Source organism: Phoenix dactylifera, chromosome 8, assembly GCF_051530095.1.
Source record: "Phoenix dactylifera cultivar Ajwa chromosome 8, Ajwa_hap1_PhDact_Kaust_v1.1, whole genome shotgun sequence".
NCBI lineage: Eukaryota > Viridiplantae > Streptophyta > Magnoliopsida > Arecales > Arecaceae > Phoenix > Phoenix dactylifera.
The window spans coordinates 27408963-27435281 of record NC_143197.1 but is presented as its reverse complement, the minus strand read 5'-3'; the positions used below and the strand labels follow the sequence as shown (position 1 = coordinate 27435281).

Sequence of the window (26319 nt, the reverse complement as noted above, 5' to 3'; positions counted from 1 at the left end):
AATATGTGCGCGCGCTTGAGGTTTTATTTGCGTTATTGCATGCCAAGCATGGTAGGGACGTAGATTTAGTCAGCCTTCTGCATGTTGGTGAAGGCATGATGAACGGGATCGCCAGATGTTCTACATCTCCCATTTTACTTCCCAAACTGTTCACCTTAGCTGAATTCCATGATCGATCGTTGAGAGTTACTACCTGCATTATCATGACCATATTTAATGCGGTGTGCAAATTTAGGACAGCTTTGATGCTGGGATCAAACATAACATGGCAACCAAGGACCCAAAGGATCGGGTGCTTGGTTTCTCTGAAAACATTTCATGCAACTAAATTGCACGAATTTTGTAAAATTTAGACTGGGGATCGATCGAGAGGACTTGAACTGCTGAAAAATGACCGACAGGAACATTATTTACAGCAATATAAGACACAAAGGATGGTGCACCAGAATGCCCATGTTATCTTGACAGGATGAAATTTCAACAAGAACAGTTCGTATATAACTATAACTGAGCCCCACTAAAACTATTGTCAAGTGCCATTAAGTGCTATTATTTGTCCAAAACTGCGCAGACCGAAATTTTTTGATACTTAAACATTGACAATTATACATGCATCTGGCCCTTCTGGCTATTTGAATCTATCGACTATTTGTCCATAAACCAATCAACACACATTTTTTTTATCTATCGAAACACTTGATCTGACAATAGTTGGCTAATTTTAGACTGCAAAAGGTGACTTCAAAATGAAATTTACTATGATGTCGCTCTTCCATGCATACACTTTGAGAGGCTCTAATGAACTAATTCTACGCCGACACCAAATCATGTGGGGTCTCGTTCTTTTGTGAGGAAAAAAGAATGACCCCATGCAACGGTTCCATGCTGGAGGACACATCTGCAGATCTTTCGGTGATCAAGCAGGTCTGGTGAACCGGAACAAAAAAATTTCAGCATGGGGTCTCCGTCTGAGAATAAATAGCTGGATTACTCTATTACTTTCACCCATTTATGAGCAAACAAATAGAAGTATAGTCTTCAGCAACGTTCGCATCACTCGCCAGTGAAAAAAGTGACGCTTACATGACGACCAAGTCCCTACATTTCTAAGCCAAAAAGCATGGTAAAGTCGCCCTGCGGTTGGTAAGCGAGCTAGGGGAGAAGTCTCCAGGTTTGGCAGCCCAAGAATTGTCATAGAAAACGATATATATTGAGACCATGTTTTGCTCAAAGAAGATACTGAGCCAATGTCACCAGTTCTACAATTGCTAGCTAGGTGCCATTAATTTTTTCGGATTATCATACTTCAGCACACAACCTCCTAAAGAGAATACTTTAGGTCTATAGGATATATTAATACTGATTTGATAACTTCATAATTAACCAACAACATAGGCATGGCAACAATAGATTTAGTCAGTTCGAGTTGCACCAATCTCTATGATGAAATTATTCGTGGGCATGTAATTAATGGAGTGGTTTTACTCTTCAAAAATCTGTGTCCAATGACAATTCTACAGTGGCTGCGACAAAGCCGTCTACTTTTAAGGATGATAATAGGATAACAAGCATAACCAGACAAATTTATTGGCACCTTAAGTGATTCATGTTTGGATGGAAGTGTCACGTAGCTAGGTGGCAACCTCCACAAAAGCAGGTTGCAGCAAGAGAGATCGGTGCTGAAGGTCTTCCAAGTTGTGTTACTTTGATACTGCACTTGTCCCTGGAGTAGATCAAGGCTATGGTTTACAGGTTTAGTAAAGAGGAGTCCATGAGCATTTTAAATCATCATGCAAAGACGACTCAATCTTTTCAGTGTATAAAATAAAGTAATATAAATATGGTGCGCACGCATATCCAATTATGTGCACCAACTAATGCGCTTACATGACCAAAACGTTATAATTGATCATCTGCCCATGGATCGCACCTATGAAGGGCAGCTTATAATATTAGTTAAGAAAATATATAGTAGGAACCATTTTATTGCAAACTACTACCTATAGTGACATGAAAATGATTGCTATTGGTCAGGACCAAATCAACCATATATATTCATGATCTGCCTTGAAAGGTCAAAAGATCGTGTACTCACTAGTAAATTAATTATCAATTCAAATTTCGCCTTGGAAAAAAAATTAGTCAACCTGGGTAGGTGAACAATGAATTTCCATAAATTTTGATATTCGCTCCCTCAGCTGATTGATGTAAAGCTAGTGTCATTACAAATACTTCCGGGTGAAAACAAGAGAGACCTGCTTGCACTATGATTACCTAGGTTTAAATACTTGAGATGCAATACTGAAGACTCGAATCTATGATCTCTAGTTGCCAAGAAGAGGGGTATGACCATTAATTCGAGGCTTGAGTTCATGAACATCGTCATATCGTCATAGATCATTTGTCTAGTCACAGCTTAGTTCATTATGCGACAATCATTGATAAATTAATACTTGGAGAGTATATTTGGTCAGTCATTTGACTGTCACATAAGAAAGGATGAATGATCTTTTAGCATTTTTTATAAAGCTAGAATCTAAACTACAAATAGCTGAGAAAAGATTGGATGATCATAGTTATGTAGAAGCTAAATTGCACCTAACATGATGCAGATTGAGCCTTTCCAGTGCAACACCGATGCAGTTGCACTTAACCCACAAGTAACAACGGGTCAGTGATCATGGGCTCCCCAACCAAGCCCACCCTGGACCTTGACCTACCCCATTTCGTATTTGCCCAATGGATGGAGGAAACTAGAGTGGGTTGGTGTGTGATTGCGACGCCGAAAGGAGAGAGACTGTTCATCCACTGCAGTAGTTGGAGGCAGGCAGATCCAAATCCAAGGCTCTCTCTCTCTCTCTCTCTGTTTTTTTTTCTTTTTTTCGGCCTTCTAAATTTCGGCTTTATAAAGCCATCATCGGTAGGTATTCGCCTGCGCGCCCCCTCGCTTCTCGGACGACGCCCAAACGCCGTTAACGGCAGCACAGAGAGAGAGAGAGAGAGAGAGAGAGAGAGAGAGAGAGAGAGCTCAGAAGAGAAGAAGAGATGAAGGTGATAGAGAAGATCCGGGCGGCGGAGGGGGAGGGCCGGACGGTGTTCTCCTTCGAGTACTTCCCCCCGAAGACGGAGGAAGGGGTGGAGAACCTCTTCGATCGCATGGACCGCATGGTCGCCCACAACCCCTCGTTCTGCGACATAACCTGGGGTGCCGGCGGCTCCACCGCCGATCTCACCCTCGATATCGCCAACCGCATGCAGAACATGGTATCAGATCCTGCCTGTCATTTTCCTGTCTCTCTTTAGCTCTTGTTACTCTTCTATTACTCGTCAGGATCCTGTTTCCTTGGATCTGTTATTGTTCTTGATCGTCTTTTTTTTTTTTTGATACATTCTTGATCGGGTAGTTGAAGGTGATTTGATGCTGCCTTCTGCTCGGATCTCTCAGAAAATTTTGTAGCTTAAAGTTGCTTCTTTTTGTAGTTAACGGTGTTTTTCTTCAAGATATGGTGGATAAGATTCAGATCTGGACTTTTTGCTTCTTGGCATTCGTCGATCTGAAACTTAAGCTGTTCAAATTTTGCTGTCTTTCACGCTTCCGAACTTTCGCTGCCACCTTCTCTTGGAAGTTGTTCTTTTCGCTCCATTTTATTGTTTGAATTGCAGATCTGAGTATGAAGGACTCTGAACTGGAGATATCTTGCTGCTTCCTCTGTTCTGTTTAGTTGTTTTTTGATGCTTATCATGGCTTGCTTTTATTAGCTGCATTTAATTAAAGTCTTTTTTTTGTCTTTGGACTACTTAGCATATGTGATAAGTGGGTTTGATTGCTTGATGCGGAGTGGCACCACTAAATAACTACTAACGGTGTTACAGTGTTACTAATATCAGTGCTTGTTAAGACATTTATGTAGAATACTTTCGAAACTGAGATATGAATCCTGAAAATCAAATTAAAGAAAAATCTATATATCCAATTAAAATATTGAGAGAATTTTTGGCTACTTGTTAAAAGGATAGAGGAAATCTAACGTGTACTGAACATAAATATTACGGATGAGGATTAATGTTGTATCATTTATGAGTTTGCTGATTCTTTTTTCCAGATCTGTGTGGAAACAATGATGCACTTAACTTGCACTAACATGCCGGTGGAGAAGATCGACCATGCCCTAGACACCATCAAGACCAATGGGATTCAGAATGTTTTGGCTCTAAGAGGGGATCCTCCTCATGGTCAGGATAAGTTTGTTCAGGTTGCTGGTGGATTTGCCTGCGCCCTTGATCTGGTAATGCTCCTTTATAGTCTTCAGTCTCTGTTTATAAAAGCTATTCCATCTTGTTGGAGTGAGAGTTCAATTATGGAAGTTGTCTCATATATGTAGTTAATTTTGGTTTCTGGAGACATTACCTTAGTAGAGGAAAAAAAAATCTATGTTCACCGTTGGTGCCAAACCGCCTATAGCTTCGACTTATAAACTATTCTATTCGTTACCGGCACTTTGTGGACTTCTGAAATATTTACTTCACCTTCTATAAGGCTGAGCTTTGACATCTTATGATGTTTTTCCCTTTAGAACTTGTACTAGCTGCCTAGTTCTTCGAGCTGCCTTGCAGAAAGAAAATCTTGTACTAAAGCATGGTCACTTCAATTAACTTGCAGGTGCAGCACATTCGATCTAAGTATGGTGAATATTTTGGCATAACTGTTGCTGGCTATCCAGGTGAGTGTTTATAGATTCAACCACTACAATCAGTACATGCTGTTGCATTGCTAATTATGAGCTGTTCTGAAAAACAAATCTTGCATCTCAGAGGCACACCCCGACATGATACAATGTGAAGGAGGTGCTACATTAGAAGCCTACAGCAATGATCTTGCTTATTTGAAGAGAAAGGTGTGTTACCTCCTTCTTCAGTTTCCTCATTTGGTTCATATGCTATCTTGTCTTCAACTGACTGTTAAATGCTTTTGCTATTTTAAGCTGCAAAATTAAATGCATTTGACAATCTGGCATGATAGCAAGATACTATCGAGAAACATAGTTATGATGCAACACAAGGCTAGAGTTGTAATGGATATGAAAACAGATCAGCTGTGGTTTTATTACATGCTAAAAAAGTATTCTTCATGTTGCTTATGTTTGGCCATCGCATTCATACTTGGAAGTCATTATTCTTGTTTTAGATGAATGAGGTTATAGAAAGCATCCTTTTGTATGCAGGCAACTGGGACACTAAATGGTGCCTGGGCAGTATTTGGGTAACTAGGCTGTTCCTAAGTGAAAGGCTTTATTTTTATGGTTGTGGCACCAGGTGGTTTCTGCGGTCCTGTAAATACTGATGGTTGTAATTTAGCTTCATGACAAAGATTAGTAGTGTTCGAGGCAAGTCAATATAGCAAATCTGCTAATAGATTGGTGTAATTTTGGTGCTAGTGGGGCTATAATAATAACAAGTGATTTGTTGAAATATCAACAGTGCTGTCATTTATTTGGGCTAGTGTTTAGGGCCTATGGTTGTCTCAGCGCTTGTAACTCTCTCATGGTTTGTGTTGCTGGTGGTCCAAACCGAGAACGATTGGCACAGCGGTGTGAACGGGGTTCCGTTTGGGTTGCCTTGGTTGGTGTTGATTGCGCTCCACTTTCCACCGGGAAACCTGCAAGCAAGCCTCGCACCACCACTGGGGTAGTGGGGGCCCTCCGACGATCAAGTTAGAGGAGATTGGAGGAGAAGGAAAGATAATAGTAGCAAGTAGGAGAATGCTCTGGAAGTTCTTGCTTACCCTCCCCCTTCTCCCCCCAGCCGCATATATACCAGGCTGGGGGGTCCTTTTGGGGGGTTGGTCCTCGTGTAGCACGATGGAGCTGCCACTGACATGGCCGTTACAGGGCGTCGTGGGGCAGCGCTGGGTACGGCCATGACAGGGCGTAGTGGAGCTCCGCTTTGTACGGCTGTTACAAGGGATCGTGGAGCAGCGCCGGATACGACCGTTGCTGGGGGTAGTGGAGCAGAGGGCCGCGGCGTGCCTCTGGGGAATAGCCTGTCGTTGTCGAGAGATGTCCGACTCGAGGTCGGGCTGCGGAGACGAAGATGTCCGACTCGGGGTCGGATTGCTGGATCAAGGGGCAGCCGACTCGGGGTCGGGCTGCGGAGCCGAAGATGTCCGACTCGGGGTCGGATTGCTGGATCAAGGGGCTGCCGTAGTCTTCCTGGGCGCGCGTGCCGGTCACGTGGGGCATGGTGGCTAAGTTCCCCCGTAACAGTAGCCCCCCACTTCCGAGTCTGGAACCAGAAGGGGAACGGGTGAAGGGAGTGATGCTTCGAGATTGCCGCCATCCCTCGGAGAGGCGCGCGCGCTTCGAGCTCCCCGCCTTCTTTATGGCGTATGGCGGTTGTTGCTGACCTGGCAGTCTGAGGATTTCGGCGGACATCCTTCCTTAATGGCGTCGATTCGCCTTTGGGGCGCGAGCGACCCTTCGGCAGCCAGGCGTCCTCTGGCGTCACCGAGGCGTCACCCACCTTTCCGCCTATTTAACCGGGGGCCCTCCTCCGTCCGCCTTTCTCTTTACAGACATCTTCGAGTTTCTCCTTTGCGCTGCCGTCATTGCCGTCGGACTGTTCGCTTGCTCCTCCTTTGACGCTCTCGGAGCCGTTCTTCCTTCTCTTCCGGTGAGTTGCCCCATTCTTCAATTTAAGGCTCTCCATACTTTCTCCTTTTGTATTAGGGTACTCCAGTCGTTCCGGTCCTTTCCCCCTTCCTGACCCCGTCCTGACCGTAGATTCACTGGCCATTAGGGATGGGCGAAGTGAGAGCAGACCGCATTAAGACGGAGCTGGTCGCTGAAGACCTAGATAGGTTCGTGGCTCGATACCACCTTCCCGAGGCCTGCAATGTTACGCTCCCGGGGCCTGAGGAGAGGATGTCCCATCCTCCTCCAGGGAAGGTCGCCATCAATGAGGGCATTCTTCAGGCTGGGTTTCGCTTTCCCCCCTCGGACTTAGTTGTGCAGGTGCTTCGGGGTTTAAGAGTGGCGCCGACGCAACTGGTGCCGAACTTATGGCGCGCCCTGACGGCCTTCCAGGTTCTCTGCCGCATGCACGAGGTTCCCGCCACCCTGAATGTCTTTTGGGAATGCTACGGCCTGAGCGGCCACCCCCAGGACAAAGGGTGGTGGTGCTTTGCGGCGCGGCGAGGGTGCGGCCTCGTCAAGGAGGCTCCTTCCTCCATTCACGGCTGGAAGGAGCGTTTCTTTTTCATTGACGTAGATCCCTCTTGGGGAATCAGGGCAACCTGGGAGACGCCGATGAAGTCCCCGATTGGCCTATCGAGGTTGTCGAGGGAGGAATCCGATGGCGTCGCCGTCTTGAAGGGGTTGGTTGCCGAGGGCCGGCTCCCCTCGGTGGCTTGCCTTATTTCCGAGGATACCTTGGTGAACGTTGGTCTGAGCTCGGTCCCCACTGACCGTGAGCCCGCCACCATTTCTTTTTTAGCTCTTTTCTCCTCTTTCGTCTCGTTCTTTCCTTCAGTTTCTCAACCTCCGACCACCTCGTCCTTTTTGCAGAGATCGACGACATCATGCGGTCGGACAAGGCAACGGCTGTTGGTAGGACGTCCCTACTGGAAGCAGTCCGGAGGAAGAAACGAGCTCCTCCGAGCGGGGCCCCACCGGCGAAGAAGTCCCGCCGGCAGGCGACTCCGACGCCGACAGACGGGTCCGGACCCACCGATCAGGGGGACGCCGCGGGCGCGGACCGGGAGTTGACGCTGTATCAGCCCTCCGATGCCGAGACTACCGTTTCTCCGGAGGCATCACCCGGGCGCGGCCGAGATGGACGGGTCGGACGTGATCGGTCCCCAGCCCAGCCTTTGACTCGGTCGGCTCCGAATGATACGAGGAGGGACGCGCCGAGGCCCCGGCCGAGCGGGACCCTGTCAATTCCAGGGGCGGTCCCCGCCCCGAGCATGGTCAGCATGACTCTTCCCCAAGCGATGGGTAAGGGTAAGGCTGCAGAACCACCGTCCGACTCCGGGGAGAAGTCGGGGTCGGCCTTCACTTTCGCCGGCGCCCGAAACCTCATCGAGACGGTACTGCTGGAGAAGGACCGCAGGCAGGTCCGGGAGATGAGGGTCCCTGACGTTGGGGCTGCCAGCTGCGTCTGTCTCATATCGGTGAGTGTTCTTTCGGTCGCTTTCATCATTTATAGGCTCTGTTGATCCCCGTCTGACGCCCTCGTTTTTCCTATCTCTTAGCTCGCCCAGTACATGATCCGCCTGGAGGAGTGCTACGAGGAACAGGCGAGGCTTCTGGCGAGGGCCGAGAGCCAACTGAAGGCAGTAGAGGAGGGAGGTCAGGCTGCGGTGGGGAGGACGACCAGGGACCTCGAGATGAGGCTCCGGGTGGCCGAAGAGCGGGCACTCGGCTTCGTCACCCTCGAGAAGCAACTGTTGGAGGCTCAGGAGCAACTCAAGGTTGCCTCGGGTCTCGAGGGCGAGATCAAGAAGGCGGAGGAGCGGGCCGAGAAGCAGTCCCGGAAGGCTGCCGACTACCGGGAGAGGTGGGAGAAGGCCCAGCGGTCAGCCGACAACGCCCGCAACCGAACCCGGTCTCTTAAAGCCAAGCTGGGCGAATTGGAGTCGGCCTTGGAGAAGTCCCGCGCGAGCGACCAGGAGCTTCATTCGCGCCTGGAGGAGGCTGAGGCTGCTCGCATTGCTGCCGAGGCGAAGCACAAGGAGGCTCAGGCTGATCTGCTGAGGGTCTCCTCCGAGGCGGACAACCGGATTGTGGCGAAGGTCTTGGAGGCGAAGGCTCAGATTATAGAGCGGGCAGAGGCGGCGCTGGCCGAGAAGAGTGCGGAGATCGGGCGTCAGGCGGTACAGGCTTATCGTCAGTCCGCCGAGTTCACCCGTGATATGTCGGAGGCGGTACAGGCCTATCGTCAGTCTGACGAGTTCGTCCGTGACATGTCGGACGCGGGGTCCGACTCCTTTGTCTTAGGCTTCGAGGAAGGCCTGGCAAGGGTGTCGGCTAAGTACCCCGAAATTGACCTGAGTGGGATCTCCCTTCTCGACTCCTCTCCGGCGCCATTGCCTGCTGCTTCTCCAACCGTCTCCCTACCCTCTGCGGACGTGGCCGGCGTTCCCGACCCGGGGGTTCCTCCAAGCTGACCTTCTGTATTTTCGTTCTTTTCTTTGTGTGTTGGCGTTTTGCCAAGTTGTATGGGTCTCGGCCCTGAAACAATGAAAGTTAATGCAAATAGAGTTTCTTCATTTCACTTTCGTCCTTCTTCTTTTTAACTCTTGGTAGCGTCTCGCTGACTCCCGACTCTTGAAATTCTTCTGGCGCTAGGCCAGGTATCCGAGGGTTAGGCCTCAGAGAATTCTTCCGGCGCTAAGCCAGGCATCCGAGGGTTAGGCCTCAGGAACTTCTTCCGGCGCTAAGCCAGGCATCCGAGGGTTAGGCCTCAGGAACTTCTTCCGGCGCTAAGCCAGGCATCCGAGGGTTAGGCCTCAGGAACTTCTTCCGGCGCTAAGCCAGGCATCCGAGGGTTAGGCCTCAGGAAACTCTTCCGGCGCTAGGCCAGGCATCCGAGGGTTAGGCCTCAGGAAATTCCGCTCGTTGGTCGGCCAAGGCTGGCGCAAGCCGAGGCGACCGGTCGGGGCTTCAGGCTAGTCTGCTCCCGGGATGACCATCGGGTTAGCCTGGCATCCGAGGGCCGAGCCTCGGAAAATTCCGCTCGTTGGTCGGCCAAGGCTGGCGCAAGCCGAGGCGACCGGTCGGGGCTTCAGGCTAGTCTGCTCCCGGGATGACCATCGGGTTAGCCTGGCATCCGAGGGCCGAGCCTCGGAAAATTCCGCTCGTTGGTCGGCCAAGGCTGGCGCAAGCCGAGGCGACCGGTCGGGGCTTCAGGCTAGTCTGCTCCCGGGATGATCATCGGGTTAGCCTGGCATCCGAGGGCCGAGCCTCGGGAAATTCCGCTCGTTGGTCGGCCAAGGCTGGCGCAAGCCGAGGCGACCGGTCGGGGCTTCAGGCTAGTCTGCTCCCGGGATGATCATCGGGTTAGCCTGGCATCCGAGGGCCGAGCCTCGGGAAATTCCGCTCGTTGGTCGGCCAAGGCTGGCGCAAGCCGAGGCGACCGGTCGGGGCTTCAGGCTAGTCTGCTCCCGGGATGATCATCGGGTTAGCCTGGCATCCGAGGGCCGAGCCTCGGGAAATTCCGCTCGTTGGTCGGCCAAGGCTGGCGCAAGCCGAGGCGACCGGTCGGGGCTTCAAGCTAGTCTGCTCCCGGGATGATCATCGGGTTAGCCTGGCATCCGAGGGCCGAGCCTCGGGAAATTCCGCTCGTTGGTCGGCCAAGGCTGGCGCAAGCCGAGGCGACCGGTCGGGGCTTCAGGCTAGTCTGCTCCCGGGATGATCATCGGGTTAGCCTGGCATCCGAGGGCCGAGCCTCGGAAAATTCCGCTCGTTGGTCGGCCAAGGCTGGCGCAAGCCGAGGCGACCGGTCGGGGCTTCAGGCTAGTCTGCTCCCGGGATGATCATCGGGTTAGCCTGGCATCCGAGGGCCGAGCCTCGGAAAATTCCGTTCGCTGGTCGTGCGCCTGTCGCTTGCCGCCCGACGGGATTTCTCCGTGGCCAGCTGCGATCGTGTTTCTCCTCCTCTCCAAGCGTCGCCTGGGGAACACCAGATGGGCATTAAATGCTAATTGAGGGGTTACCTGGGAAATCGGATCGCCAGTTGCTGCTTGCGAGGAGTGTCAGTTAAGCGGCCGCGATACGCGCGTTCTTCGAGGCGGATGCGGCCTGGGCGCGAGCGGAGATATGTGGACCTAGGGGTACAGGCCACCCGGAGTGTCCTGCACGAAGAATGCGATTAAGGAGAATAACGCGTAGGAAATCGCGGGAAGATACGCCTCGAGAGCCGGATCGGCTCCGGATTCAATGCGCCCGCATTTATTGGAGCCACCCGCAGCGGAACGACCGGGGGGCCGCAGTTTGGCTATAAATATAGGTGCAGGTGCGATGGAGCCTGCCAAGCCGGAGCTGTTCAGGTTGCCATGGATCGTGGGCCTCCTCTCCGGCGTATGGTTGAGAGACCCCTATCGAAGGAACGGGAGGCGCGCCCTTCGCGACTTCCGCCAACTAGCCGTTTCATCTGGGATCAACAAGGAGGTTCTCCCCGGCGGAACTCCGCTCTAGGCGTTTCATCCGGGATCACGTCTCCCCTCCTTGAAGTTCGGCCTCCCGATTGAGCTCCGCACCAGGCGCTTGATCCGGGACCGCGCCTCCATATGCTCTTCTCCCTTGTATTCCTTCTCTCCCCTAACACTGGGGAGGACCGGAATATCCCTTGGAGGTGGCGTTCCCCTGGAGGCAGCGGGAGCTTCGTCTGCGGCGGCTCCTCGTCTTTTTCGTGAGGCGTGGATGGCGCCTCTGGGTAGGAGCAGTGTGGACTTCTCCTTCGTCCAGTTCTTCTTCATCCGCGCCGGCTCTTCGTCTTCTTCGTGAGACGCCGATGGCGCCTCCGGTTGGAAGCACCCACTCCCGGCGGGATTGCAGCCGCTTCGGATGGAGGTTTCGGGATCCCAGATCTTCAGCTCCTCGGAGTCTCCACCTCTTCTTTACTTTCTTTACACCCTAATTCTCCTCTGGGAATTCCTTGTAATCACACGAGCACGCCATTGTAACCAGAAATTATTGAAATGAAAAGTGTTATACATTTTTGAACTGTCTTTCTGGCATTGTCGTTCTACTGGTAATACATCCGCAGGTTAGCGGAATTCCAGCTCCTTGGAATTTCTCGACCATCTAGGGCCTCCAACTGGTAGGAGCCAGGTCGGTTTACCCAGCGAACCCTATACGGGCCTTCCCAATTTGGCGCTAGCTTCCCACCTTCCGCAGGTTGAGATGCTTTAGCTCGCCTTAGCACCAGATCTCCGATTCTGAAAAGCTTCGGTCGGACCTTGGAGTTGTAATATCGGGCCACCCTCCGCTGATACATCGCCATCCGAACCTGCGCCATTTCCCTTGCTTCTTCCAAGAGATCCAGGTTCCCTCGAAGTTGCTCCGAATTGGCCTCGGGTCGGTGCGCGGCCACCCGAGGTGAGGGGAGTCCGAGCTCCACGGGGACAACGGCTTCCGTGCCATAGGTTAGGCTGAAAGGCGTCTCCCGAGTAGGGGTCCGATGCGTGGTCCGATACGCCCAAAGGACATTCTCGAGTTCTTCGACCCAAGCTTGCCCCGTCCGACCGATTCGCGCTTTGATTCCTTGGAGGATTGTCCGATTTGTGACCTCGGCCTCGCCGTTGGTTTGGGGATGCGACACAGATGTGAACCGATGCTCGATCCCAAACTCCTCGCAGAAGTCACAGAAATGCTTGTTGTCGAACTGTCGACCATTATCCGAGATGAGGACCCGAGGTACCCCAAATCGGACAATGATGTTCTTCTTCACGAACTTCCGGACTTGCGCCTCCGTGATAGTGGCCAGCGGCTCTGCCTCCACCCACTTGGTGAAGTAGTCGATTGCAACAATCAAAAATTTCCGCTGAGCTGGAGCGACGGGGAATGGTCCGAGGATATCCATTCCCCACTGGGCGAAGGGCCAGGGTGCAGTGATTGGTGCCAAGGGGACAGAAGGGACTCTTTGGACGTTGGCGTGGCGCTGGCAGGCGTCACATTTCCGTACATGATCCTTTGAGTCCTCCAACAAGGTAGGCCAATAATAGCCTTGCCTCATGATCTTATGCGCCAAGGACCTAGCCCCCAAGTGTGATCCGCAAACGCCTTCGTGGACTTCGCCGAGGACGTAGGCCGCTTCCGAGGGGCGGAGGCACTTTAAGAGGGGGGCGGTGAACGAGGTTCGATACAGCCTCCCTTCATAGAGTACGTAGTGGGCGGACTTCATAACAAGTCGCCGAGCTTGATCTTCGTCTTCAGGGAGGATCCCTTCGGCGAGGTAGGCGACAAGCGGGTCCATCCAAGACGGCTCTGGATCAATCGCCATCACCGCTCCAGCCTCGCCGATGCTCGGGGCATCCAGGGTCTCCAGGTAGATCGCCCTCGACAAGTTGTGCGCGTCTGCGCTCACTAAGCGGGACAACCTGTCGGCCCTGGCATTTTCACTTCTTGGGACCTGCTGGATGTCGACACTGCCGAGGTCGGGAATGAGTGCTTGCACCTTCCGGACGTAATTCTGCATGGTCGGGTTCCGGGCTTCGAACTCTCCACGGACCTGCCCGACCACCAGCTGGGAGTCGGTGAAGACCTTCAGGCGTCGGATGCCGAGCTCCTTGGTGAGTTTGAGTCCCGTGACTAGGGCCTCGTACTCCGCCTCGTTGTTGGTCACTGGAAATCCGAACCTCAAGGCATACTCGGCTATCACTCCATCTGGACTGGTAAGGACCAGCCCGGCCCCTCCACCTTCGGGGTTCGACGACCCATCGATGTGAAGCGTCCAAATTGGGAGGTCGAGGCTGGGTGTTTCCGGCGACCTAGGTTCCGCCTCCTGCACCGTGCACTCAGCGAGGAAATCCGCGAGCGCCTGGGCCTTGATGGCGGGTCGGGGCTGGTAGCGGATGTCGAACTCACCAAGTTCTATTGCCCACTTCACCAGCCGTCCCGCATTCTCTGGATTGCTGAGGATCTGCCGCAGCGGTTGATCGGTCAAGAGGGTGACAGAATGGGCCTGAAAATAGGGGCGAAGCCTCCTGGTCGCGGTCAGCAGCGCGAAGGCGATCTTTTCAGCCTTCGTATACCGCGTCTCGGCATCCCGTAGGACCCGGCTGATGTAGTACACAGGCTTCTGGAGCTTTGCCTCTTCCCGAACCAGTACCGCACTGACTGCGGTTGGGGAGACCGCCAGATAGAGGTAGAGCATCTCCCCTTCTTGCGGCTTGGACAGCAGGGGAGGAGACGCCAAGTATTCCTTGAGCTGGTCGAATGCTGCTTGACATTCGGCCGTCCAGAGGAAGTCTTTCGGGCGTTTCAACACCTTGAAGAAAGGTTGGCAGCGTTCGGCCGATTTTGCCACAAATCGTCCGAGCGCGGCGACCCTCCCAGCGAGCTCCTGAACCTCCTTCACTTTGGTCGGAGGGGACATATCTTGGATGGCCTTGATTTTGTCCGGGTTGGCTTCGATCCCCCGCTGGTTGACAATGAAACCGAGGAACCTCCCGGCCGAAGCGCCAAAGGCGCACTTCGCTGGGTTCAGCTTCATGTGAAACTTCCGCAAGGTGGCGAAAGTCTCCTCCAGATCCGCGATGTGCTGGTCTGCATGGCGGCTCTTCACCAGCATATCGTCCACGTACACCTCCATGTTCCGGCCGATTTGCTCTTTGAAGATTTTGTTGACGAGGCGCTGGTAAGTGGCGCCAGCATTCTTCAGACCGAAGGGCATTACCTTGTAACAGTACAGCCCCCGGTCTGTTATAAAGGCAGTTTTCTCCTCGTCCTGTGGAGCCATCATTATCTGGTTGTAGCCGGAGAAGGCGTCCATGAAAGACAGCAGCTGATATCCGGAAGTCGCATCGACCAGTTGGTCTATCCGCGGAAGCGAAAAGCTATCCTTGGGGCATGCCTTGTTCAGGTCGGTGTAGTCGACGCACATCCTCCACTTTCCGCTCGCCTTCCGGACAAGTACGACATTTGCCAGTCATTCCGGGTAGCTGACCTCCCTTATGAATCCTGCCTCCAAGAGTTTGTCTACCTCCTGGTCGACCACTCGGATCCGATCCGGGGCACAGTGTCTCTTCTTCTGTTTTACCGGTCGGTGGGTCGGGTCGACGTTGAGGGCGTGAGAAATGACCTCCGGGTCGATCCCAGGTACATCGGCCGCCGACCAGGCAAACACATCGACATTGGCTCGGAGGAATTCCACCAACCGGGCTCGAGCTCCCAGGTCGAGATTGGCGCCGACCCGGATCGTCCTGTCCGGGCGACCTTCCTCGAGGGGAACTTCGATCACACCCTCGGCCGGCTCCCTGTGCCGCAAGGCCACCTCGTCTCTGGCGTCGAGGGACTCGACGCTTAAGGCTTCTACGGGCTTCTTCCCTTTGAGAGTTGCTAGGAAACATTGCCTTGCGGTCGGTTGGTCACCTCGGACCTCTCCAATCCCGGCCGCCGTGGGGAACCGCATGAGCAAGTGGTACGTGGAGACCACCGCGCGAAGGGCGTTCAGTCCGGGTCGTCCGAGGATAGCGTTGTAGGCCGAGGGAACACGGACGACCAAGAACCCGAGCCGCACCGTGGCTTCTGCGGGTGCAACGCCCGCAGTCACAGGCAGCTCAACGACACCTTCGGCCGAGATAGCGTCACCAGTGAATCCTATGAGGGGGGTGGATGTTTTGTGCAACAATTGTCTGGACAAGCTCATCTTTTGGAAGGCCTCGTAAAACAAAATATCAGCTGAGCTTCCACTATCCACAAGAACACGCCTTACATCATAGTTTGCCATAGTGAGGGAGATCACCATGGCGTCATCGTGGGGGGTCTGAACCCCCTTTACATCTTCATCACAAAAAGTGATTACATTACCGACCCTCTGCCTCTTTGCGACGGCTGCCCCTGACGCTTCAGTCGAGCCCCCTGCGTTCCTCTCGGGCCGGGGGCAGCCCCCAGTGATAGTGTGGATCACGCCCGCGACAGGTCGATTCTGCTCCCGAGGCTCCTGAGGGGCCGGATCGGCCGGACGCGGGTCTGCGGGGGGACGTCGATCGTTCACATATCGACCGAGACGCCCTCGGCGGATGAGAGCCTCGATCTCGTCCCGAAGCTGGAAGCAGTCTTCGGTGTCGTGGCCGTGGTCCCGGTGGTACTCACAGTACGCCCGAGAGGGCCTCCTCCCAGGAATCTTCTTCATCTGTCTCGGGACCGGGAGGTCCTCCCGCCCCTTGATTTCCATGAGGATCTGGGCCCGGGGAGTCAGGAGAGGAGTGTACCGGTTGAAATGTCGGGGCGGAGAACGAGGGCGTAGGGCGCCGTGGTTCCTCGCCGGCGACAGGCTCCTGCGCCGACGTTGAGGCGTCGGGCTCCTCCTCTGGCGTGCCTCTTTTCGCCTTTTCTTCCCGAGCTTTGGAGGGATCTCGGCGGCCTCCTTGCTCCGGTGGGCGGCCGCCTCCTCGACGTCCGCATACTGGTTCGCCCGGGACAACAGCTCCGGGAAGCTCCGCGGCAGGCGTTTGTCCAGGGAGAAGGTGAGTCTGCCCTTTCGGAAGCCACGCTTCAGGGCTGAAAGAGCCACTTCCTGGCTCAGGTTCCGGACTTCCAGCGTAGCCTTGTTGAAGCAGGTAAGATAATCCCGCAAGCTTTCTCCCTCGTTTTGCCGGACATCAAAGAGGGAGTCGGAGACCAGTCGCCGCCGGCTACTGACGGCGAAATGGGTGATGAAGAGGCGAGTAAACTGGTCGAAGGACTGGATTGAGTTAGCCTCCAAGCCGGCGAACCACGCCCTTGCCGGGCCACGGAGGGTCGCCGGGAAGGCCTTGCAGAGGAGAGGATCTGATGCTCCGTGGAGGAGCATAAGGGTCCTGAAACTCTCGACGTGATCCCGCGGGTCCGCCGCCCCGTCATAGGGCTCGATCGCCGGCATTTTAAACCCCGGCGGATTCGGGGTCCGCAGGATCCTCGAGGCAAGCGCCGGCTGGGAGGAGATCTCCAAGTCGGCGAAGGGATCTTTGGAGTGGCCCTTCAGGACCTGGAGTTGTCGGTGGAGATCGTCCACCCGCCGGTCCAGGGAGCGCGACCGATGGATGGGAGACAAGGTGCACCGAGAGGGGGACCGACTGGAGCGCGGGTTCCTTGAGGACTGGGGGGTCTGGGAACGCACCCGGGCCCGCCTCTCGTACCCCGCGCAGCTCCGATGGGAAGGTCCCGGCAGAATGGACCGTGCTCGAGAATCTTCCTCGCGCCGGCGCTCCTCCCCATGGGAGAGGAAGGAGCGCGGGTTGAGAAGGACAGGTGAGCGCTCAGGGAGCAGCGGCTCCTGGGCCCGCTGCGGCGCCCGAGACATCACACCCTGCAGGTTCTGCACTGCCTCCGCGAGGGTGCGAACCTGCTGGGCTAACTGGTCGAACTGAGCGGCTTCGACCATCTGAATGGGGGGTGGAACGGTGGAGTGTTGCTGAGAATGTGTTGGAGACGCAGCGGCCTCCCGGCCGGAGGCGCGAGAGGCCCCGCGACCGGAGGCATTGGAAGCTCCACGACCACCTCGCCGTGTCATTACGATCGCTCTGAGATTCGGTGCCCTCCTTCTAGCGCCAACTGTTGCTGGTGGTCCAAACCGAGAACGATTGGCACAGCGGTGTGAACGGGGTTCCGTTTGGGTTGCCTTGGTTGGTGTTGATTGCGCTCCACTTTCCACCGAAAAATCTGCAAGCAAGCCTCGCACCACCACTGGGGTAGTGGGGGCCCTCCGACGATCAAGTCAGAGGAGATTGGAGGAGAAGGAAAGATAATAGTAGCAAGTAGGAGAATGCTCTGGAAGTTCTTGCTTACCCTCCCCCTTCTCCCCCCAGCCGCATATATACCAGGCTGGGGGGTCCTTTTGGGGGGTTGGTCCTCGTGTAGCACGATGGAGCTGCCACTGACATGGCCGTTACAGGGCGTCGTGGGGCAGCGCTGGGTACGGCCATGACAGGGCGTAGTGGAGCTCCGCTTTGTACGGCTGTTACAGGGGATCGTGGAGCAGCGCCGGATACGACCGTTGCTGGGGGTAGTGGAGCAGAGGGCCGCGGCGTGCCTCTGGGGAATAGCCTGTCGTTGTCGAGAGATGTCCGACTCGAGGTCGGGCTGCGGAGACGAAGATGTCCGACTCGGGGTCGGATTGCTGGATCAAGGGGCAGCCGACTCGGGGTCGGGCTGCGGAGCCGAAGATGTCCGACTCGGGGTCGGATTGCTGGATCAAGGGGCAGCCGACTCGGGGTCGGGCTGCGGAGCCGAAGATGTCCGACTCGGGGTCGGATTGCTGGATCAAGGGGCTGCCGTAGTCTTCCTGGGCGCGCGTGCCGGTCACGTGGGGCATGGTGGCTAAGTTCCCCCGTAACAGTTTGGTAGGAAAAAAATTTGATATATTGTTTATTGCAATGCCATTATGATGTTGGTTGGGTCTGGTTGGTGATGCAATGGCTAGGATGCGAGAATCTGTGCCGGCTTGTGTTTACTTCCACATCGGCCAGCTTTTTTGGGTGAGGTCTTGGTTTATTACAAATGGTATCGGGGCAGACTTGGTCCATGACTTACGTGGACCACAGCACATGCCAATTTGGGGTTGACAATGGGCCGATCGTAGTGTTTGTAGTTGGATTTGACTAGATTTAGACTCTTAGCCTGATGAGGATGGCAAGGCTTAAACGGGAGGAGTATGTGAGGACTCGTGCAGGTCTGTGTTTAGCTTGGGTGAGGCTTTGCATTGCTACGTAGTATATCCATGCAATTCCTTTATTGCAATTATTTCTTTTGCCATTGTCATTGCATAAAAGATCATATTGATCCAAGTTCTAGCATGCCTCCAACATAACCATGTCTATGTTGTTCTTGTCATTTTATGAACATCCTTATTATGAAAGAGTGTAAAATTTGTCTAAATTTGTATACATGTTAGATCATTAAATCTTGTAAGGAACCAAGAGGCTAAATAATCCTTGCGGAATCACAACCATTTTATATTATGGTGCATCAAGAAATTTAACACACTCATATAATATATAGTTATTGTCTAAATGCTTCAAGATACTTATTAATCATGTTTCAAGTTTTGAATTGTTAATTTATTTCTATTTGCTTCATTTTTGTTCTTTCATTGCATTGATTTGTTGCTCTCTCCCAACTCCCTTGTTCTCTTTGACAGGTGGATGCTGGTGCAGATATTATTATCACCCAGTTGTTTTATGATACTGACATATTTCTGAAGTTTGTGAATGATTGCCGTCAAATTGGGATAACCTGTCCCATCGTTCCTGGTATAATGCCAATAAACAACTATAAGGGCTTCTTGCGTATGACTGGTTTTTGTAAAACTAGGGTAAGTTCCCTTTTACAGAATTTACTTATTTCTTTATAAATTTAAGTTATTCTTGGACGTACAGATATCAAGTTACATGATATTAGTTGCTGAATCTGGTATATCAGTGTCATTTATGCTCATCAATGGGATTTTGTAGATGTTCCTTTCATTTTAATAGTTGAACTCCTGCATTATTTGTTACTTTAAACAATTTAGTCCTTTTGCAAAGTTTACAAAGTTACATTTTCCGGAGGGCTTGCTGAGTGATGGAGTCAGGTGACTGGTTTGCACACATAAAGAAAATAATAACCTAACCAATGTTTTGCACAATAAACCTCTTCACAGAGTCCTGAGTTTTAGAGATAATTCCATTTGCCTTCTTTCTAAGCCAAGCCAACAAGTTCACATTCTGCACCTAAACATGCTGTTTCTATCTTTTATTGGATGATATCTGAATTTGTTGATGTTGCTTTTTAATCATATGTTTAAGTGGTCTAGTTCAACATATATGAGTAATGCCTTTAGGGTACATGTAAATTTGCATTTTTGTTGGGTGATGATATGACTAATGGTATTCTGCAGATACCACCTGAGATTACAGCTGCCCTAGAGCCTATTAAAGAAAATGAAGAGGCTGTCAAGGCATATGGAATCCACCTTGGAACCGAGATGTGCAATAAGATTTTAGCTCACGGGATCAAGACATTGCATCTTTACACGCTAAACATGGAGAAGTCTGCATTGGCCATATTAATGGTGATATTTTGTTTGATATCACGGTTTCATGTTCCCTTTTTTCTTTTGAGTTACTCAAGAAAATATGTTTGCAGAACCTTGGATTAATTGAGGAATCTAAGATTTCAAGGTCCTTACCATGGAGGCGACCAACAAATGTTTTTCGTGCTAAAGAAGATGTTCGACCTATCTTTTGGTATGCTTTCCTTTTCAGAGTTTCATGGTTGTTGTAAACAGAGAATGTTATAATAATGATATTCTTCAGTCATGATCGCATTCTAACTTTCTCTGTACCATGGATCAGGGCTAATCGTCCAAAAAGCTACATTGCAAGGACTCTTGGTTGGGACCAGTACCCACATGGGAGGTGGGGAGATTCTCATAACCCATCATATGGAGCCCTTACAGACTACCAGGTCACCAAATTATCTCTAAATTTCCAATCACAACATTTTGCACTTTTAGAATGTATCTGTATTGTATTTTTTGACTTTTCCTTGTCAAAATGATATGTGATAAATAGGAATATAGTGCAGCCAACAATAGATTGGGTGCTGGAAACTTCGAATATTGACCTCATACAGGGTCCAAAATAACTTAAAATGTTGACCTCATGCAGGGTTCAACTTACCAGATGAAGACTTTTTGAGTCTTTAGAAAAAATTGTAACCTTAAAAGAAATAACTTATATTTGCTTATTAGTTCCCCGTTTTTCTAGTCCTATATGGACTGAAGTAGTTTAGCCAATGCAGCCCCATCAAAGATAAGATGAGGGCTAGAATATAGACTGGTTCAGTTGATTCAGATAAAGATAAATGTAGGAGTCCTATAATCTCTTCTTTATTTCCTTTCATGTTCTTTCTTTCTCTTCTCCAACTTTTCCTTTGTTTCCCAACTTTTCTCCATGTCTGCTGTTACAAAATTGAAAAGTGGACCTGTTTTTAACTGGCTTTTGAAACCCCCTTAGATTCTCCAGAACCCAATAAAAATCCACCAACGGTATGATTTATCATGTCTAGCTGCCAAAAGCCCTTTCCCATTAATGCTTTCCTTTTCTTATCTGCATTAGAGAGATCTTACGCAGATCAGTCATAGCCATGCTGAAAAACTGCTCCTGACAGTATTCATATGTCCTAAATTTAGCCCACATCAAGCACTAAAATTTCTGGCAGACACCAACCATATACAACTCAACCCCTGGTTATCTTCTCCACTATTTGTCATCTCTTTCATGGTTTACCATTAGAACTTTTGACAGTCTTGATCAAAGCCTGTGAATCGTCTAACTTAGGCTAAACTTTAATGTTCTAGAATTTTATAAATCAGAAACTTCTGGACATGCCATTCTCGAAAGAATTGTTCACTTGCTTGACTTACAGTACTATTATTAGGTAGTTCTTTTATTTCCTTCAAATTTTCCCCCTTCTAGCATTAAGAAGAACGAACTGGCATATAGCCCCTTCTAGAGTAGTCCTTTTTTTTCAGAATGTTTATTCTTCTTCGCGTTTTTGGTTGGGGATTTGATAACAACACTAGCTCAAAGTATAAGTGAAAGATATTAAACCATTGCTAAAGCTTGTTTCAAGACACCGTCTCTTTATTTTAGCTCATGGTAGATGGTAATGCTCTTTAGCTGTTAGATTAACCTATTATTTTTAAATTTATTTTTTTCCCGAGGGCTATTTAAATGATTAATATTTTGCTTTGTCTGCTTACTCACACTGTATGTCAGTGTCAGGGTAATTATATCTAAAACTTATTATCTGTTTGACAGTTCATGCGCCCACGTGCACGGGACAAGAAGCTTCAAGAGGAATGGGCAATCCCATTGAAATCTCTGAATGACATCAAAGAGGTATTCCTCTATAGTTGATTATTGTTGCTCTGGAACACTTCTTTATGAATTATTTCAGATGGTTCTTACATCTTTCTTGCTTGAAGAATATCTGCATATTTGTGGACATGAAAGGCTGATCTTACTCTTTTTCCCACAATACATTCGACAGAGGTTCATGAACTTCTGCCTGGGAAAACTTAGAAGTAGCCCGTGGTCGGAGCTAGATGGGCTTCAGCCAGAGACAAAGATAATTGATGAACATCTGGGAGAAATCATCTTAAAGGGTTTTCTCACCATCAATAGCCAACCTGCAATTAATGGAGAGAAATCTGATTCTCCCACTGTTGGTAAGTGAGATTTATTCTAAACGTCTTCAAGGTCAAGTATTTGTTAGTTCTTATATGACCTCTGAGCCGGTCCCTGACTTGGAAAGCATGACTTCCTTTTTGAAAATGAAATCATGTTTCTGCATATAAAATTCAATTTATTTTAAATGATCAGACTTGTTTTCATCTATCTTAAGGACCTTGAGAAATGAGAAATTTAATATGGTTTTTTTTGGAATGTGACCTGTGACCTCTTTTAGCCAGAGAATAGATAACGATTAACGACTGTAGGCCAAACACCATTTTTTCTGTTATTTTTTCAATATAAATTTGTCAGAGGACTTGAATTGCTTGCAGGAAAATGCATTATTGCTTTCTATGAAATGATATCACTTATGGTACTTCAACTTAAATTGTTCAAGGCAATTTTGCATATTGTTCAAAGCAATGATGCATGCTCAAATTGCATATGGATGGCTCTTACTACAATTTGAGTTCTTAATATAAACATGTAAATGTTTGCACTTTGTTCTAACTTTCCTTTAACATATAATTATAAATATGAATAAGTCACGGCCATAAGTTATTTTAGGGCATAAGCCACCTTCTCCTTGCACTTATTAGTTATCATAGATGAACTAAACCTGCTATTCGTGATTAGGAATGGTTTCATACTTAATTCCTCTTAGATGTGCATTGTGAAAATAGGACCTAGAGAGGGATGATTTTAGAATTTAGGGCCTAAAGAGGAATGATATTTGGAGGAAATGATTATGTTGTTCAAAATTCAGTGTGCGACAGAAAACAGAGCAGAAGAGAGAATGGGATCTTGTTCAAGAATGAGGATCGATGGCAATTTTAGTGATCCTTGCTTCTAAGATGTTGACTGGTTATTTTTTTCACCTTGGATTTGGTATCATAAAGAATGAAAATATAAGCGAAAAATATGGTACATATGCAGATCAGCACTGATGGCAGAGGAGATGTGCCCATGTGTTTTTGAGGATAACCACAAGATAATGGCAACCAGGAGACTAATTCACCAGACATTGGACTGAAACTTGTCATATGTACAAGAAGGTGGGCAATGAATAGATTGCATGACATTATTATTAACATAACACAAATTAGAATATAAAGGCTAATATGTGGTAAAATTTTAGTTTTTAGAAGTTTTCACTTGGAAGAACCAGAGAGCAAAGTTATCATTACTAAGTAGCTCGGACTTTCACATATTCCTGTTTAATGCTTGTATTTTTGTCGTATTCATGCATTATTGCTTTCTTGTGAGATTAGAAGAGGCCCCACTTGAGGAAGGGGATTGGATTTGTTAAGTGTTGGGAATGAGGGAAACTGTATATAGCTAAACTTATAGAGCTTATGAGCATGGAGGTAGCTAGGCAAATTTATATAACTAACAGCAATAATTTGGAGACTCCTATTAGTTACAACAGAAAGGGTTTCTGCAAATCTTTAAACCTTGAGCTACTGTCAAGGTTTCAGAATGAAGCACTAGAAGTATCACTCTGAATTTTGGGTTGTGCATTAATTATTTTTTCATTTTATCCAACCTGCTTTAATAAAGGATTCATGGAGGAAACTATGATCCTAAACATATCAAAATGGAGGAAAATGATTCATGTAGTTGACCCAACTAGTTTGGGATTAAGACTTAGTTGAGTATATATAAATTATTTTCTAGTAACATATATGACTGTTCATTCTTAAGCCTTTCCTTCTTTCCTTCTTTTTTTTTCATCGTGGTGGTGGGGGGTTGTTGGGTAAGAAGGTGAATTTTAGATCTGGTGTTGGATTTTTGTTTCAATGCAAAGTCCTTGCTTTCTGAGTAACATTTTTTCCCATACATGTTACTATTCCGTGGCACATTCTAATAATGCTTTTGTTTATTGTGTTTGTCAGGGTGGGGTGGACCAGGGGGATACGTCTATCAGAAGGCTTATCTTGAATTCTTCTGTTCAAAAGATAAGATAAATTTACTGATTGAAAAGTGCAAGGGATTTCCATCTCTCACATATATTGCTGTGAACAGAGAAGGGGAATGTCTCTCCAATGTTGCCCCAAATGCAGTCAATGCAGTGACATGGGGCGTTTTCCCTGCCAAAGAGATCGTCCAACCAACTGTTGTTGATCCTGCAAGCTTTATGGTTTGGAAGGATGAGGCATTTGAGATCTGGACGAAGGGATGGGCATGCTTGTTTCCTCACGGTGACCCATCTAGGGAATTATTAGAGCAGGTACGTTGGACACACAATCATGTTTGTATATGAGATATTAGATTGAAGGTTGTGTAGATTTTTTTCCTAAACACCTTCCATTTTTTTTACTTTCAAGTGGCAGTTTTAGACGTTCAGCAGGCCTCTCTCTCTCTCTCTCTCTCTCTCTCTCCACACACACACACTTTCATTTATTAGTTATTCTTTTGGAAGTTCATTAGGTGCTGAACAAGTTGATCATTTCATGTTTTCAGGTGCAGAGTAATTACTTTTTGGTTAGTCTTGTCGACGATGATTATGTTCATGGAGATCTTTTTGCTGCTTTCAAGGATATATGAACTAAGACAATTCTTTTACTCAAGGCCTAGCAACTTCCTTCATTTACGGCGTGTTACAGTTAAAACAGATTGAAAGGCAGTTCAAGAGCCAGAAATCGCTCAGCACATGGCTTTGAATATCCAGTTTTATTCTGCAAATGGAATGAATTGAATTTTTCAGAACATGCAAGTTCATGTCAGTCATGCTATTTTAATTCATTAATAAATTCAATGAGCCGTTGAGTTCATGTCTGCTACTTTGGTCTCTTATGTCATTCCATCTGCTGCATGTTGTGAATATTTATTTCTTTTCATGAGACAGGTGCTTTTGTTCCTTACAGACTTTATTTGAAAAATAAATAAATAAATACTCGTAAGGGCACGAAAAATTTCCATGCAACCCTGCTTTTACTCTCCACATTTTCACCGGTAACTGTGGGCTGACAGGTAACCTATGCCAATCCAACCTTGTCATCCATTATTTTGTCAACAAGAGCAGCCTGGTAAAATCTATTAGAGGACATGGACGCAGTGTGGATATCTAAAGAGGATTCGTGATTTTAATTCCAGAAGGTTTCGCCGCTCACTAAACAACAGGGAACCATCAAAGAAGTTCCGCCTGTTGTTTCTGAACCTTCGTAATCTCCGCCTGTATTTGGTTTGGAGTATTGTCATTGGGGCCACACTGTTACCAAACTTGTCCTTGGCATGAAAATATCGTTGCAACGCATGGGCCAACACACTGTCCTTTGGTACATTTTTATGTTTAGTTATCATACAGTAGCGTTTCATTTAGTTCCTAATTTGTAATATACTAACAAATGAGCCTTGTGAACCAAAGAAACACCTAACTACATGCATGTGAACCATTTTAGTATTATACATCGTTACAAAGGGCTGGGAAATTTTAGACGTTTTGGACTTTAACAGCAGCAGAATTTACCAAATGTTCCTTTGAACATATTAGAAGCATCATAGTGTCATAATAAGCGATGTGGGACTAAACACATTCATACTTCCTTCATTCGAGCCTTGACGTCCTCGTCAGGCTAAGAATTCAAATTCATTCAAATCTAATTACAAGCACCACGATCGGCCTGTGGTCAACTTCTATGAACCAGTATTGCAGTGTCTCCTATCCACATAAGCTATGAGCTAAGTATTTTTTAACCGATGTGGGACTAAACACACGCTCGAATGGGTCCTTACATAGATCCTATATAAGTACCGAAGATCTATCCGACAAATAATCGATGTAGGACTAAACACATGTTTGTACGGGTCCTCACAAATCTCCTAGTGCTATATGCCAATGAATCAACCGACCATTTATTTGTTAACCATCCATTGATGTCCCAGGCCTGGTCTGGCTTTGCAAACAAGTTAAGGGTCCCTTCTGTGCATACTAGCTTGGCTGACATATGTTCTTCATGGTGCAAACAACATTTCAAATCAGATCTTCGTTAGGCTTTTTTTATGCAGGCGGCAGCAAATTGTGTGGTGTTGCTGGGAGGAAAGGAAATCTAGGATGTTCCTCAACAAAAGCTTGATGGAAGAACCGGTATTTTGGAAGGTAATGCATCATCTGTTTAAGGATTGATCTATACTTTGCAATCAAAAAGATTTCCTTGGTTTTGCTGAAGTGGTTGCTATGCTCTTCAAAAAATGTCACAATCCTTTCTTTTTGTTTCTATTTTAGCTTATACACAGCTAGCTAAAAGATAGAGTAGATATCCTCTTCCCTTTCTAATGGGTTTGTTCGATTACAACTGATACCTGCAGTTCTGATCTGGTAGACTCTCTACTTCCTTTAACTCATCTGCTATGTAATTACCAATTCTTTTAATAAAATCTTGGGTGGATTTTCCCTCCCT

General features: G+C 48.8%; 2 protein-coding genes across 2 annotated transcripts; both read left to right on the top strand.

Annotated features, from left to right (window-relative positions):
- Positions 1-2741: 2741 nt before the first annotated feature.
- Positions 2742-24702, top strand: LOC103717892 (putative methylenetetrahydrofolate reductase (NADH)). The gene is made up of 12 exons (XM_026808768.4): positions 2742-3264; positions 4104-4286; positions 4661-4721; positions 4813-4895; positions 18841-19014; positions 19579-19752; positions 19827-19927; positions 20036-20147; positions 21506-21586; positions 21738-21915; positions 23815-24149; positions 24383-24702. The coding sequence occupies exons 1-12, from the start codon at positions 3046-3048 to the stop codon at positions 24464-24466; spliced, it is 1785 nt and encodes a 594-aa protein (XP_026664569.3). The 5' UTR covers positions 2742-3045; the 3' UTR covers positions 24467-24702.
- LOC149753056 (uncharacterized) lies at positions 7430-9271 on the top strand. The gene is made up of 2 exons (XM_089925042.1): positions 7430-8170; positions 8252-9271. The coding sequence occupies exons 1-2, from the start codon at positions 7577-7579 to the stop codon at positions 9164-9166; spliced, it is 1509 nt and encodes a 502-aa protein (XP_089781168.1). The 5' UTR covers positions 7430-7576; the 3' UTR covers positions 9167-9271.
- Positions 24703-26319: the final 1617 nt, after the last annotated feature.

Excerpts from the sequence above, each read along its gene's own strand:
- LOC149753056 (XM_089925042.1), top strand. The coding sequence starts at position 7,577 with ATGCGGTCGGACAAGGCAACGGCTGTTGGTAGGACGTCCCTACTGGAA. Across the intron at positions 8,171-8,251 it reads GCTGCGTCTGTCTCATATCG|CTCGCCCAGTACATGATCCG; the intron begins GTGAGTGTTCTT and ends CCTATCTCTTAG.
- LOC103717892 (XM_026808768.4), top strand. The coding sequence starts at position 3,046 with ATGAAGGTGATAGAGAAGATCCGGGCGGCGGAGGGGGAGGGCCGGACG. Across the intron at positions 19,015-19,578 it reads CTGGTTTTTGTAAAACTAGG|ATACCACCTGAGATTACAGC; the intron begins GTAAGTTCCCTT and ends GGTATTCTGCAG. Across the intron at positions 19,753-19,826 it reads CTGCATTGGCCATATTAATG|AACCTTGGATTAATTGAGGA; the intron begins GTGATATTTTGT and ends ATATGTTTGCAG.